Source organism: Halichoerus grypus, chromosome 11 (assembly GCF_964656455.1).
Source record: "Halichoerus grypus chromosome 11, mHalGry1.hap1.1, whole genome shotgun sequence".
NCBI classification, from domain to species: domain Eukaryota; kingdom Metazoa; phylum Chordata; class Mammalia; order Carnivora; family Phocidae; genus Halichoerus; species Halichoerus grypus.
The window spans coordinates 103,010,990-103,024,798 of NC_135722.1; the positions used below are offsets into that span (position 1 = coordinate 103,010,990).

A 13,809-nucleotide genomic window follows, 5' to 3' on the forward strand; every position below is an offset into this window, starting at 1 on the left:
GTTGGATGCTTAACCGACTGGGCCATCCAGGTGTCCCTGAACAGTTGTTTAGAAGCCAACTGTCATAATTTATCCCAGAGACATGTTCTTATTCATCTTACTCCTACTGCCTAACATAGTCCCCAGCCCACAGTATGAACAAACATTTGTTGAATGAGCCCAGGATGAACTTATTGAATGAATGAAATGAATGTTAAATGAGTGAATGACCCAGTCTTTTCCACAGCAAGGCTGCCTCGAAGCCTGATTCACAAAAAAGAGGTTTACCAGAAGGATGGGTAATCTAGCATCTTAAAGAACTCCAAGTTTTGTTTTGTTTGTTTGTCTTTTTTTTTTTTTTTTACTTACCACCACCACCTGCTCCACCACCATCCCTGGGCCCAGATTCAAAGACTAATGTAGTGTGTGTCTTAGTAGCTTTGGGAGCTGGAAGGAAAATCTACTCACAGACACAAGCATCACCAGCAGAGTAACATGGCAGATCAGCTCTAGGCTGATCTCAAAAGAGGGGACAATGCTGAGGGTGATTCATGGTGAGAAACTGCTGGGACTGTGGACAGTGCCAGGCTAGGCAAAGGGGCAGTGATATATCAACAAGGACAGGACGTGACAAGGAAAAGGGGAATCAGAAGGAAAAGGGGAAAGACCTGCTTGGGAAAGGGAAAGGTTTACTTGATTGTACCATCGAAGAGTTATTCAGATCCCTGCTAGACTATTTGCAAATTATCATCAGAAACCTCTCCTCAATTCTTAAGTTCTGATACAACTATTAGCCTTGGAGGGAACCGCTGTGATTTTCAGGGAAGATGAATTTTAAAGCTGTAGAACAACAGCAAATCTGCAAGACAAGATGGGGATGTGAGACTGATGTTTCCATCTGACAGGGGAAAGGAATCTGAAGAGCCTTTTTTCTTTGCGCTGCACCTTGAGAACATCAGCTCTGAAGCAATCTCAGGGGCTGTGGGGTCTCTAGGCCCAGCCCCCTCTCAGGAATTCTTTCCAAATCTATCACCCAGACAACAGTGAAAGTGTCTAGGACTCACTGACCCACTTAATGTGCCCCTGAAGTCTCCCAGGCTAATCCTCACAGCCTCGATCAGGAGTTAACATTTTGTCTTCCTAGAAACCAGGAAAAACAAGAGCTGAGCACAAGTGGTTGTAGTCAGACATTTCAAAACCTCGAAAGCAGCCTGAGGACTAGTGTCTCATCCTCTTCGTTCTCCCAAGTTTAAGGGCTTTGGTGGGAATGACCTCAACCAGTAATACATTCTTATCCTATTAGAACCTTAGAAAACAATTTACAGTTTTTTGCTTCAAATCTATAGATCCGTAACCTGAACAGACCAGGGGTAGAAAGGTGGCGAGGAGTGGTATTTAGAAACGGTAATTGCTTATCCATCTTTCACCACTTAGGCAATCTGACTTCCAGGCCAACGTGAACTAACTGCTAGGGAAGCATTAGTGGAAGGGCACTCTGTCATTATAAGGAGAATAGATTTATGAGTATTCAGGCCTCCACATTCACCTTCCTACAGAAATGGGGATCCGCTTGCAGAAAGAGGCCTGTGTCAGCTGCTCTTCCTTGAGAAATGATAAAACGACGCTTCCTTAGCTGACAAGGTGCTATGGTTGACACCTTCCACTGCCTGCATTTGGCTGGACCACAGTGGGTATGTGTGAGACGCAGGGGGGCGGGGGTGGCGAGCGGAGTGTGAACCTAGGATGCTGGAAAACTGCTTGCCTAAAAGAGGAGACGCATGCTCAGCTCCACCCTCCCCCTCTTAAGTGAGCTGTCTCCCATATAAGGGCAGGAGGAGGCGGATGTCTGCATATCCAGCCCCACTGGGGGAGTGGCAGAGCAGCCAAAGGAAAACAACATTTCTCTTGAATTTGAGGCTGCCAGTGCGTGAGGCCACAGAGAGGTAACACCATGAAACCAGGTCGCCAAGTGAAAAGATGAAAGAAGAAAAATCCTGAAGCACGAGTCAGAGCAGCAATCCTGCTGCATCCCCAAGAAGAACCTCAGAGATGAGGATGCTGCATTCAGTCATCTGCTTCAGGCCACAGAAAAGTACTTTAATGCTAATTAATTACATGGCTTAGGCTCTCCCTGAGGAGCTCAAAATCCCTATTTTGTGAACAAGTAATGCCCCACCTGCCATGTAATCCCCTCAAATCAGGGAACTGATTACAAATAAGGTGTGACTGATACATTTCCTAATTCCCACAGGTCTAACATCTCTCCAATCTTAGCATCAAACGATCCCCCAGCAAAATCCAAATCAGAGTAAAATCATTTTTTTTAAAATGGGTAATGGGTGAGAAGAAAGCGTCCTGTTTACTCCTGAAGTGCCCTCCCACAGCAGAGACAGGACAAGGTAAAGGGCCACTCCTCCCTCCCCTATGCGGGCTCCCGTTTCCTAAACCCACTGTATTTTGTAGTGATAATCCCAGACCAGCAGCCTGTCCTTCCCAGTACAGCGCCCCCACCCATCCCGGTCCGTCTCTGGCCAAGAGCATCCTCCGGTCCAGGCCCTGCTCCCGCCCATGCCCCCCACCTCCAAAGCCAAAGTGGCTTCTGCTCACCATTTGACTTGCGTCCCTCCCATGGTCCCCCTCCTGGCTCCGGCTTCAGCGAGCCTGCTTCCCCGGGTGAAGCGGGAGGCTGGGAGTCACGGCGCTCCCGAATCCGGGCATGTCTCCCCGCGCTGGGGCCCGCAGAACCACTCCACGGGCAGGCCGGCTACCAGAGCCGCGGGCCCCGACCGCGGCAGAGAGTCGGAAGGGCAGAGAGGCGGGCGTCTCGGCCCCGGGGACGGAGATGCTCCCGGGACTGGGGCGCGCGGTCCCGGCCGCTCAGACGCTGCAGCAGCCCGGCCTGGGCGGAAGCCGCCTCCCCTCGTAGGCTGCGGGTCCCTGGCAGCGGCATCGCGGCGGCCGCGGCCGCGCGGCTCCGGCCGTGCCCCTGGGCGCGGGCATCTCACCCCATCGCCGGCGCGGGGCAGCGCTGCCCGCGGCTCCCGCTGCGCGATCAGGTCCCGGCGGAGAGCGTGCGGCCGCCCCCGGCTCCGCGCCGCCTCCCGCGCCTTCCCTCGCCGCCCCCGCTTCCAGGCTGTCAGCGCGGCGGGCAGCGCGGGGCTCGGACCCCGCACGGGCGGGGCGGGCGGGGAGGCCGAGCGGGAGCCCGGCGCTGGGCAGGGGCGGGGCCGCGGACGCCGAGGCCCGAGAAGGGGTGGAAACGCCCTTTCTGCGCCGACCCCTCCCTTCGCGGCCACGGAGGTTGGGGCGGGTGTCACCAGGCTCCTCGCCGGAGTGGGGGAGCCTGGGCGGGTGGAGACTCAGGGTCGACCCCGGAAACCCGCCGAACGCTGCTCTCCTCCCACCTTCCCCCAGGCGTTGCATGTGTTGTTTCCCAACTAAGGATCATTTTGCGTGGACACAGTAAGAGGCTGGCCGGAGGCCTACGGAGCAACAGGCGGCCGGGGCTCCGCCGGGGTGTCTCTTGAGGGGCAGAGGGGGGGCCACCTTCCGCATCTTCTGAGCCGCTCCCCGTTCACAGTCACATCGCGGGGTCTCCTGGCCTTCATGGGTCACTGAGCCATGAGGTGGCCTCCCCCTGAGGAGGGGGTGGGCGGGCAGAATGTTCCAGAGCCTCCTGGGTCCCGGAAACTCACGGAGGAAAACGCAGGGTGCTGACCCAGCATCCCAAAGATGTAAGTGAGAGGTCAGCTTAGAAGAAAATGACAAAAAAAATCAGGAAGGAGCGACAGGGGAATGCGACTTATTACCTGATCCCTCTCCCAGAAAAACTCTCACTGTCTGCCCCCTGCAGCCCGATTTCCAGGGTGTCCCTAATTCACTGTGTCACAGCCCCTGCCCCAGTCTGAGTTCTCCTGCCAGAAAGGAAGGAAGCACGTGTTCTCAGGAAGAAATCCAGACTTCTCTCCTCTGGCTCGCTCTGGCGCTCTCTCTCTGGCTCTCTCTCACTCTCTCTCACTTTAACTCTGGCAGGCACAAAAAAGTGAAAGGCCTGTAGCCATGCAGGAAGCAACAGATCTCATTATACTAGGAAATGTCCTTTGATTCTGTACCAAGTGATAGTCTAAGCAGCAATCAAGGAAGAAATGGTTTAGATTCTCATTACTAGCACACCTATTGCTCAATGGGTACAGGGTTTCCTTCTGGGGTGATGAAAATGTCTTTGAACTGGATAGAGGTGATGGTCACACAACATTATGAAGATACTAAACGCCACTGAATGGTACACTTTAAAATGATTAGTGGCTAATTTTATGTTATGTGAATTTTATAAATAAAAAAGCAATCTACTAAATGTAAAAATTAAAGTTGAGCAAGGTTATCAGTATATTAAAATGCTGGGAAGAATTCCATGTGACTTCAATAAATTAAATGGTCTATCAATCTAAGATGGAATTTTATGTGGAAAAGAAACAGAAAGACAAAATAAATGCACTTAAGATACATATAAGAACATGTAAAAGGGCGCCTGGGTGGCTCAGATGGTTAAGCGTCTGCCTTCAGCTCAGGTCATGATCGATCCCAGGACCCTGGGATCAAGTCCCACATCGGGCTCCCTGCTCAGTGGGGAGCCTGCTTCTCCCTCTCCCTCTGCCTGCTGCTCCCCGCCCCCTCGCCTGTGCTCTCTCTCTGTCAAATAAATAAAATCTTAAAAAAAAAAAGGAAGAAAGAACATATAAGATATATACAAGAACAATTAGGCTTAACTAGAACAGACTAAGCTGGGCTGGGTAGGAGAGGAAAGGTCATAAAAGCATAAATTAAAAATGATTCAGCAATGAAATGAAGTTAGTAAATAAGGTGACATGACCCAGGGATGTATTTTTAGGAGCATGACTTACATGAGCCAGGAAACTGGTCTTTTTCTGCCACTACACTTGGCATCGATCAGGCTTTTATTAGAGCACTGTGTCCTGTTCTGGTCTTTGCACTTGGCTCTAAGAGCTACAGCTGGCCTTTCTGCTGGAGTCACAAACATCTTAGCCCCCTCCAATGCACACGAATCTGCCACAATTCCTAGCCCTATAAATGAAAGCTGGAAACATCCTAATGCTCGCAGACAACTCTGCTCAGTGTTTCCTCGTTACAAGCTTGATACAACCTTCTCAGGCCACACTTAGCGTTCAGCTCAGGAGCCGGGGCAGTACCATGGAACGGGCTGTCAGTTCTACGCGGGCGGGCGGCTGAGACGCAAATATGCAAACCAGGGGCTGGGCCCTCTCGGCCCCCGGTCACGCCCCCCTGTGGACGGAGCTGAGCACTGACACTCAGGCTCCACACAAAGCTTCCTTGTGTGGGAAACTTCCCCGCACCCCACCCTCCCTACCTTCCTGCCAGCACAAAACCGCAAAGCAGGGCTGAAGACGACCCCTTTAGAGTCAAACATAAACCGAGGGAAAGAGAAAAGAGGGAGGAGCCTTACTGCCTGTCATATTGCTACTTGAAGCTGCAAACTCCGAGCCGCGCCCCCCAGGAATTCCACTTCGAACCAGGCGGGTCCTGCTGAGGAGCTGCCACCACAGTTACCTGGGGCAGCTGGACTCGGACGGGGACCTCTGCTGCCCTTCGTACTGCTGCACCAGGGCCCGCACGCTCCAGCAGGGATTCTCAATCTCCTCGTCCACGCTGCTGTTCCTAAAGTCGGAGGGCACCAGCACACGAGAGGGTGTCAGTCGTTCAGTTCGGGGCAACTCAACAAGAGCTGAGAGACGGCCACTCTCAGAGTGCTAAGGGAACAAAGAGGACTAAGGCCAAGCCCCTGCCTTAAAGACACTGGACACCCAGTAAGGAAGACAGACATAAACACAACCAATTTCACCAGGCTCTGCAACACCCAGGGTCCTGCTCTCTCCCAGCAGACATACAACCCCCGAAAGGTTTCCTGCCATGAGTCTTCAGGACAAGCTGGCTTTAGGATACATTCTAGAGAGAGACTCCCCCAGATGACTTGGAACATTGCTCCCACATATCTCCCCGTGAAGAAAACACACTGTGCCAAAGGCATATATTTAACATCCTGGGCACCAGGACAAAAAATTACAAATATGATTCCTTTACTTTCTGCTAACTGCAAAATAAACATCTCTTTTAAAAGGGCTTTTCTCTCTTGGAGTGTCCTCGCTGACCGACACTCAATGCTCCTTTCTGCAACGTGGGGCTGTGTAGGTGACACGTCCATCTATTGCACGATATCATTTGCCGTGAAATATCAGAAGAACAAGTTCCCATCCCCAGATTGCGATGCTTACCTCTGTCTGTATCGAAAGACATCCCGTCCTGACCGTGACATGTCATGACACACATCAGCCAGAGCGACAGCGGCTCCCTGGGCCACAGCAGTGGCGCAGTGTGGCTGGTGACTCTGCAGAGGGGCTCTGGGGTCCCTTCCTTGGCTCACCGTCCTGTTGGAGCCAGGTTTGAAATGAGCTGCCAAGGCAAGGACCAGCCTCATGATAGACTTCAGGTTTCCTTCCACAATATCTGAGGGACAGAACAGACCCAGAGATCCTAAGAGGGAGGCAGAGGGTTCATTCATTTAATACGTATTTGCTAGTGACACAGGTCTCTCTGCCTCGCAAAGCATGTTCAACAGGAACACAGAACATTTAAAAGCAATCATAACGAAGTATGGTAACGTGGGGTGGTAGAGGAACAGGATGCTCTGGGAGCCCAGAGTAAAGGCATCTTGTCCACCCTAGAGGGCTCAGAGAGAGATTCCTAGGGGAAGTAAATTTTAAACTGAGATTTGACTGACACATTGTGGTTCATCAGGTGAGGGAGGAGAGGGAAAAGAGTATTCCAAGAAGAGGGAACAGCAGGTGTGAAGGTCTAGAGGTGAGAGAGAGCATGACCCACGAGAACTATGCTGTCCAGTATGGGACCCACTAGCCACATGAGGCTACTGAGCGCTTAAAGGGTAGAGTCTGGGGCGCCTGGGTGGCTCAGTCGTTGGGCGTCTGCCTTCGGCTTGGGTCATGGTCCCAGGGTCCTGGGATCGAGCCCCACGTCGGGCTCCCTGCTCGGCGGGAGGCCTGCTTCTCCCTCTCCCACTCCCCCTGCTTGTGTTCCCTCTCTCGCTGTGTCTGTCAAATAAATAAAATCTTTAAAAAAAAAAAAAAGGTGTAGAGTCTGAATTGAAATGTGCTCTAAGGGTAGTACTTCACACAAAAAAAGTCAGATTGAAACATATCTCATTAGACTTAGTACAAAAAAGAGAATGCACATTATCTCATTAATAGCTTTTACATTGATTACATGTTGCACTGATAGTATTTTGGATATACTGGGTTAAATAAAATGTATTATTAAAGTTCATTTCTCCCGGGACACCTGGGTGGCTCAGTCGTTAGGCATCTGCCTTCGGCTCAGGTCATGATCCCAGCGTCCTGGGATCAGGTCCCACACTGGGCTCCCTGCTCAGCGGGGAGCCTGCTTCTCCCTCTGCCTGCCGCTCCCCCTGCTTGTGTGCACTGCTCTCTCTCTCTCTGACAAATAAATAAATAAAATCTTTTAAAAAAAAAATTCATTTCTCCCATTTCCTTTTTTTTTTTTTAATGTAGCTATTAGAATCTTTTAAGTTCCATATATGAGACTCGCGTTATATTTCCGTGGCACGGCACTGTGGCAGAGGAAACTGAAAACAGTGCAGCATGGCTAGGGGCTCAGAGTGCAGGGGGAGAGGGTGAAGGGCGAGGCCGCAGGTCAAGGTCAGAAAGGGCATGGCAAGCCACAGGAAAGACTGTGGATTTTCCCCTAAGGACCCGCACGTGCAGAGCAGTGGCATGAGCTTACGTATTCTCAGAAAGATCGTTCTGGCTGCAGTGTGGAGAGCGGAGGGGAGGGGGACAAAACTCGAGGCAGTGAGACTAATTAGGAAGCTGCTGCACTTCTCCAGGTAAACGACAATGATGTCCTCAACGGCAGTATTCCCTCAAAATAGCTGACTTTAATGGGCCAGATCCCCAAGCCCACCCCTCATGGGGACCAAAGCAGAAATATTACAGCACTCTAAATTTTGCCCTAGAAAAAAAGAAGAAAGCACGCAAAAAAACAATGTGCTAGGTCTGGTGTAAGTTAAAGTAAGGGAATGGGTAAAATTCTATTTTCTTAGTTTTGTAGCATTGCAAATATGCAAGACTTGGAAAAAGACTGATTGATACCTCCCTATGGGCCACTCTCAATGGTAAGTATCTGCCCCACCTGAAGGATCCCAACACAGAGAGCATCAATAATCCAACATGGAAGGAAGGCTCCCTCCAGCCCCCATTCTCATCAGAGCCACAGGCAGTCAGACCCAGAAACTGAAGCTGAAACAGAATCAGATCTACAATCAGTTCTAGAGAAACAGTGGGAGGGCCAAGGAGCCTGGACTCTCTGACACCTCAACAATCGCTTTCTTGGGCTCAATATGGACTGAGAAGCGTCCTCTTCTGGCCATGCAGCTACAAGAGTGGGTATGTACAGAGATCCCAGAGCCCCTTTCATCTTGCCTGAAATATTCTGTGATAATCACATCCAAAAAAAAAAAAAGCTATAAAATATTTTTCTTCTGGAAAACTGGATGGAAAAAAATATAGTTATTATGATTTGAAATGATTCTTGAGCATGAAACCCAAGGAACTTGAAAAACATTATCTTCATTTTTGATTACTTAAATGAGACATTCTAAAGTTAATATCCCAATCTTGTCATTTCTACTGTATTAATTTTTATACATACACTCAAGCAACTCTTTATTCAATTAAAATGCATAGAGAATGTCTTTCTCCACCCAGGTTTTCAAAGCATTCAGATTTTGATAATCACCCTGTCCCAAGAGGGTAACTCTCTTTATGGATAAATGATATGAGGCTACGGACCTAATCCTATTCCAGTCTACTCAGAACGCTTGGCTATGCAATGGGTAGTTCTTCTGAGCCTCATAATCACTGGGTAAAGCTGAGTGTACTCATCCCCCACAGACGTGATGAGGCACTGACCTTTAGCTGAAGTCTGGTGCATACGAATCTTTTTGGAGGCCACAAACTGTAGCACTTTCTCCACATTATTCTTCATCTCCTGTTGGCTACTGGGACTCAGCTGTACCCCATTCAGTTTTTCTCCTGCTGTTAGAAGAGAGAAAACATATGAAGGAAGGGAGGAACACTATCAAAGTTTCATAATAGCCAGATACCGAGAAAGGGAATATTTGATGTAAACGCTAAGATTATATATAAATACGCAAGTGAGTTAAGCCTGGGTGCTTGTAATTTGGATGGGGAATAGGAAAGTAAAAGCCTTTTGGAGGGTCTTCAAATTTTCAAAGCTATACCCAGGGGCCTGTGAAGTTATCGTGTATACATTTACTCATTCAACAAATACTCATTGAGCACCCACTGGGTGCCTGGCACTATTCTGGGCACCAGTGAATCAGCAATGAACAAGATGGACTAAGTCCCTTCCATTGCAGAGGTTCTATCTCTAGGGATGACAGACAACCAAGTCAACCAGTACATGTTAATATAATTTCAGACAGTGATAAGTGCTATGAGGAAAAACAAAGAAGAGTAGGATCATGGCCTCCCCGATATTATATGTGGGCAGAGACCTGAATAAAGTAAGAGATATTAAGATTTGAGGAGGAAGCATTCCAGACTGAGGAATTACAGGTACAAACACTAGGGTAGGAATGAGTTCAGCTTATCTGAGGAACAGCTACAAGCCCAGTCTGGCTGGAATGGAGGGAGAGGGAGGGAGTCAAATCCTAGGAGAAGGTAGATAGGTAAGCAAAGCCAGGTCATTTAAGGGTCTGTGGATTAATGATCTGTGTTTTTAAAAGTTGGCTCTATATAGACTCAGCTTATGTAGAGAGGAAACAGGGAGATTAGTTAGAAAATGAAACTAGTCAAGGCAAGTGTTAATGATGGTTTGGGCTTGACTGGAAAAGGCTGACAGGTGAGAAGTCAGATATCAGGTAAAATTTTAATATAAAGCAGATAGCACATGTGAAGGGCTGGCTATGATATATGAAGAAAAGAGAATAATCAAGGACAACGTCCCAGTGTTCTGCTTTAATAGCTGAGTGAATGGGACCATCCTGTGTTACTTCAGTGAAGAAATCTGGAGGAGAGAGAAACTGGTAGGGAGAAGGATATCCAAAGCTCTGACTGGGGCCTGTGCAGTTAGAGCTGCATTTTAGACATCCGGGGCGCCACACTGAGCACGGGGTTGATATTCATGTCTCAAACTCAAAGACAAGCTTAGAGCTAAAGAGACGGATGTGGGAGGAGATCACTTGGGGACAGAGATAACACAAGGACTAAGGACTGAACATGGAGGACCTCAACACTTAGAGGTCAGAAAGGAGAAAAGCCAGCAGTACAAACAGGGGGAGCCAGTGAGGAAGGAGGGTCCCGGAAGCCAAGTAAAGAGTGTCTGAAGGAGGAGGGAGGGACAAACTGTGTCGAGTTCTGCTAAACTGAATAAAATGAGGCCAAGCCACTGGATTTGATAAGGCAAAGGCTGTGACCTTGACGAAAGCAGTTCCAGTGGAGGAGTGGATCAAGAGCTCGATGAAGGCATGTTAAAGAAAGAATGGGGAATAAGGTGGTGAATTCAGCGAGTTTTTCCATATAGCAAAGTCACAATAAAATGCAGCGTTTAAGAATCTGGGTTTTGGGAAACCAAGAATACATATTCATATTGCTTCTATATGCATAGAACATCTCTGAAAAGAAATGCAAGAAATTGCTAACACTGGTTGCTTCCAGAAAGAACACGTCATTGGTGCGGGTAGAAAAAAGGCTTTTACATCCTTTTGTGGCTTTTGCATTTTCTATCTGATTATATTTTCAAGTATAATCAATGCAAATCAGTGAAAACAAAGGTTTGAAATGAACTTTGGAATTAAAACAGGTCTAGTTTTGTACCTCTGCTTTGCCATGGTAGAGTTATGTGGCCTTGGAAAGTCGCCTAGCCTTTCTGAACCTCATAAATGAGTAAGGCGGTAGTACTCATCTCATCCCGATAGCATAAATCATCCAAAGTAGCTTAGCACAATTCTCGATATATTCTAAGTGCTCAATGAATTTATTTATTTTTATAAATCTCTTTTAAGCTTGGTTTCCTGAAAATGGGGATGACATTTTCTGCTTCTCAAGGGTTGACCACTGAATGACATCAAATTAAATGAGATAAAAGTGTTCAATAGATGGCAGCTATGACTATTACCATTGTCATTATTATAAATGGATGCTGTGGTGAGCTGGCCCAGTGGGGTAGCAAGCTGGGCTCCTTCCATGCCACTTGCAAGCCCCACATCTCTCAAGGACTCTAAGCAAGGTCAACTGATTAAAAGAACAATAAATGTCGGAGTGCCTATTATGTGCTGGGCACTTGGGTAGGAGTTGTGGAGACAGGAAAGGAAAGTTACACTATACCTGCTCTTAGAGAGCTCAGTCTACAGGGGAGAGATAGGAAAACAATTACTGCTCAGTGAACGGCAATACTATCATAGTCACAGAGCTGTGGACAAATGCTATGGACATAGGGTATGATACCATCCAATAAGAGCGCCTGGCAACAGCTCCAGGGCTCCCCGAGGACGAGCCCTTTCGTGGGGCGATATGGGAGTGTTGCGGAGGGGTCCTTTTGCTGGTAAACCCTCCTTCTTTTGGCCTGGCTACTATTTCCTTTTCCGGCCTTGGTTTAGACATCAGTTCCTCTGGCAAGCCATCCCTGAACCCTAGGACCGGATTGGGTGCCTCCATCCACCCGCGTGCTCCTCTCTGTCCTGACCCCATCAGAGTCCTAAGTACATGAATGGAATTGTGTTCACTTTCCAGTCTTTCCAACTAGATTGGGATACTCCTGAGAGCACAGACCGTGCTCATAATCACATTGCCAAAGCATAAATCAGCGCCCGGCACACAGAATTTGCTGACTCATAAATACATGAATTAACATTGGGCAAGCATGTTAAACCTTCGATACTTCCATTTCCATATATTACAAAGCAGCTGCAAACAGCTCTGGAGGGCATGTGGAGGATAAAGAAGGCATGTTCTGGCATCAGAGTCCAGGGCCAACTGACCAACGATCTCGATGAGATACGCCAGGATCACCCCATCCCGAAGATCCTGTCGCAGGTCCTGCACTGGCTTCACTGCTGGCCTCTTCTTGAGCTGTGCATTCACCCAGGCCACATACGCCTGAAGCTGTTGCTGGAAAATCAATGGCGGAAATAAGAGAAAGGTTGCATATCATTCTTCTCCTCTGCCCCGCACCTTCTAAGGCAGCATTTGACAATGGGCTGTGGCGGGAAATCCATATCCAGAGGGAGGAGGAGGTTTCAAGGAAATAAAGAAGAAAGATGGTCAGACATGGAGCATGTGCTAAAATTTCTAGTTTAATGCTAATCTTCAGGGAAAGTTAACCGCTGACTTGGTGGCAGTGTAGACACGGATAAGCAGATGAGTGTTTCAATGACGATGACTCCTGCTTTCCTTGTGTTTTCTCTGTTGAGCAGGGATGAGGCCCCGCAAGAAGCACAGCCAGTTTTCGGGTGTAATCACTGCTGCCAGCAACCCACTGTGCTTCCAGGAACAATCACCCGTGTCTCGAATGCACAATGGACAGTGATACTCAGAAGGCCGGTCTTGGGGAACTAGGAATAAACAGCAAACCTGCTCAGAACCGCCTCTCCCATCGCTCTTCACAATGAGACTTAATTGAAATCATCTCAGGGTCAACCCAAGATTTATTCTCCTGAGCCCATAATCCTGGGATTGCTACACAGTTAGTGTTAATCCGTGCTTCATACCGCCAAAGAGGATCTAGTTGCCTAAAACCTGCACAAAGAGGGAAAAGAAAGGCTTTGGTGAGCAGTGCCCTGAAGACTTGGGCAGGGGGGAGGGAGAACTTTCATTTATTGTGAGACTAAGCCAGCCAGTATCATCAGAAGCCTGATGGGCCCAGATAGGGACATATGACTCATCCCCGTCCTAGGATAACCTTATATATTCCATTTTCTCCCTTACACAAAGCTTGCAGTCAGGTGTTTATTCTGATTATGCATTTTTTTCTGAAGATGGGCACTAAATATCAAAATAACATGTGAACAATGTCCCAGAAGCAGCATCAGCTCTGTCTGGTTTCTGTAGAAGCCCAAGACCCTGAACGTAAAAATCAGGTTCAAGGGCTAACGGGTATTAAGTTACAATCTGGTTAAAGAACACTTGATTTCTAAGCCACAAGTACTTCGTCAATGAAATGATGTTGGAAATTACTCCCTGACTGCTTCCTGAGCTTAAATTAAATCTTCATTACTTTCTCTGTGTCGATATGTGGGAATAAATGAAGCCTTTGTAAGACAGTACTAAGGCAATAATCTATCAGCTGCTGACAAACTGTAGGAAGTGCGTATCAGCTGGTGGTGGGGGTAGGAATCCAATACCTGCATGAACTACACACTAGTTTTGGTGTTTGATGTGTGTTTTATTGTATTAATGAATGTACCTGAAATAGGACCTGCCACATAGTTGATGTCATTATTATTTTCATCATTATCACCATCTAATTCATTCTCACAAAAGCACTGAAGGGTCAGTATCCTCTCCATTCTCTGGATGAAGTTCAGAGAAGTTACGTAACTTCCCCAACGTCCCCAGCTAGGACAGAGCAGACGTGGTATTGAAACACAGGAAATGTGGTCCAAGCACTGACCAAGGGCTTCGTGCTACCCAACTTACTCCGCAGAAGAGGGGTGGCTGCACCTTCTGCTTGATATGGGCC

The 13,809-nt window shown here is 48.2% G+C and overlaps 1 protein-coding gene across 7 annotated transcripts in view; it reads right to left on the reverse strand.

Moving 5' to 3' along the window:
• Positions 1 to 13,809, reverse strand: part of DIXDC1 (DIX domain containing 1) — a 66,750-nt gene that overhangs the window by 24,515 nt on the left and 28,426 nt on the right. For 6 of the 7 annotated variants that reach the window (XR_013442612.1, XM_036075433.2, XM_036075435.2 and 3 more), the window contains 4 exons: positions 12,110 to 12,239; positions 9,018 to 9,143; positions 6,288 to 6,519; positions 5,566 to 5,673 (listed from right to left, as the gene is read on the reverse strand). Coding sequence is in view for 6 of the 7 variants with exons in the window: in XM_036075433.2 (XP_035931326.2) it covers positions 5,566 to 5,673; positions 6,288 to 6,519; positions 9,018 to 9,143; positions 12,110 to 12,239 (596 nt within the window). In the remaining variant the exon portion in view is untranslated. Of the gene's footprint in view, positions 1 to 2,586; positions 3,177 to 5,565; positions 5,674 to 6,287; positions 6,520 to 9,017; positions 9,144 to 12,109; positions 12,240 to 13,809 lie in introns of those variants that run through there. The other variant, XM_036075436.2, reaches the window with a different exon arrangement.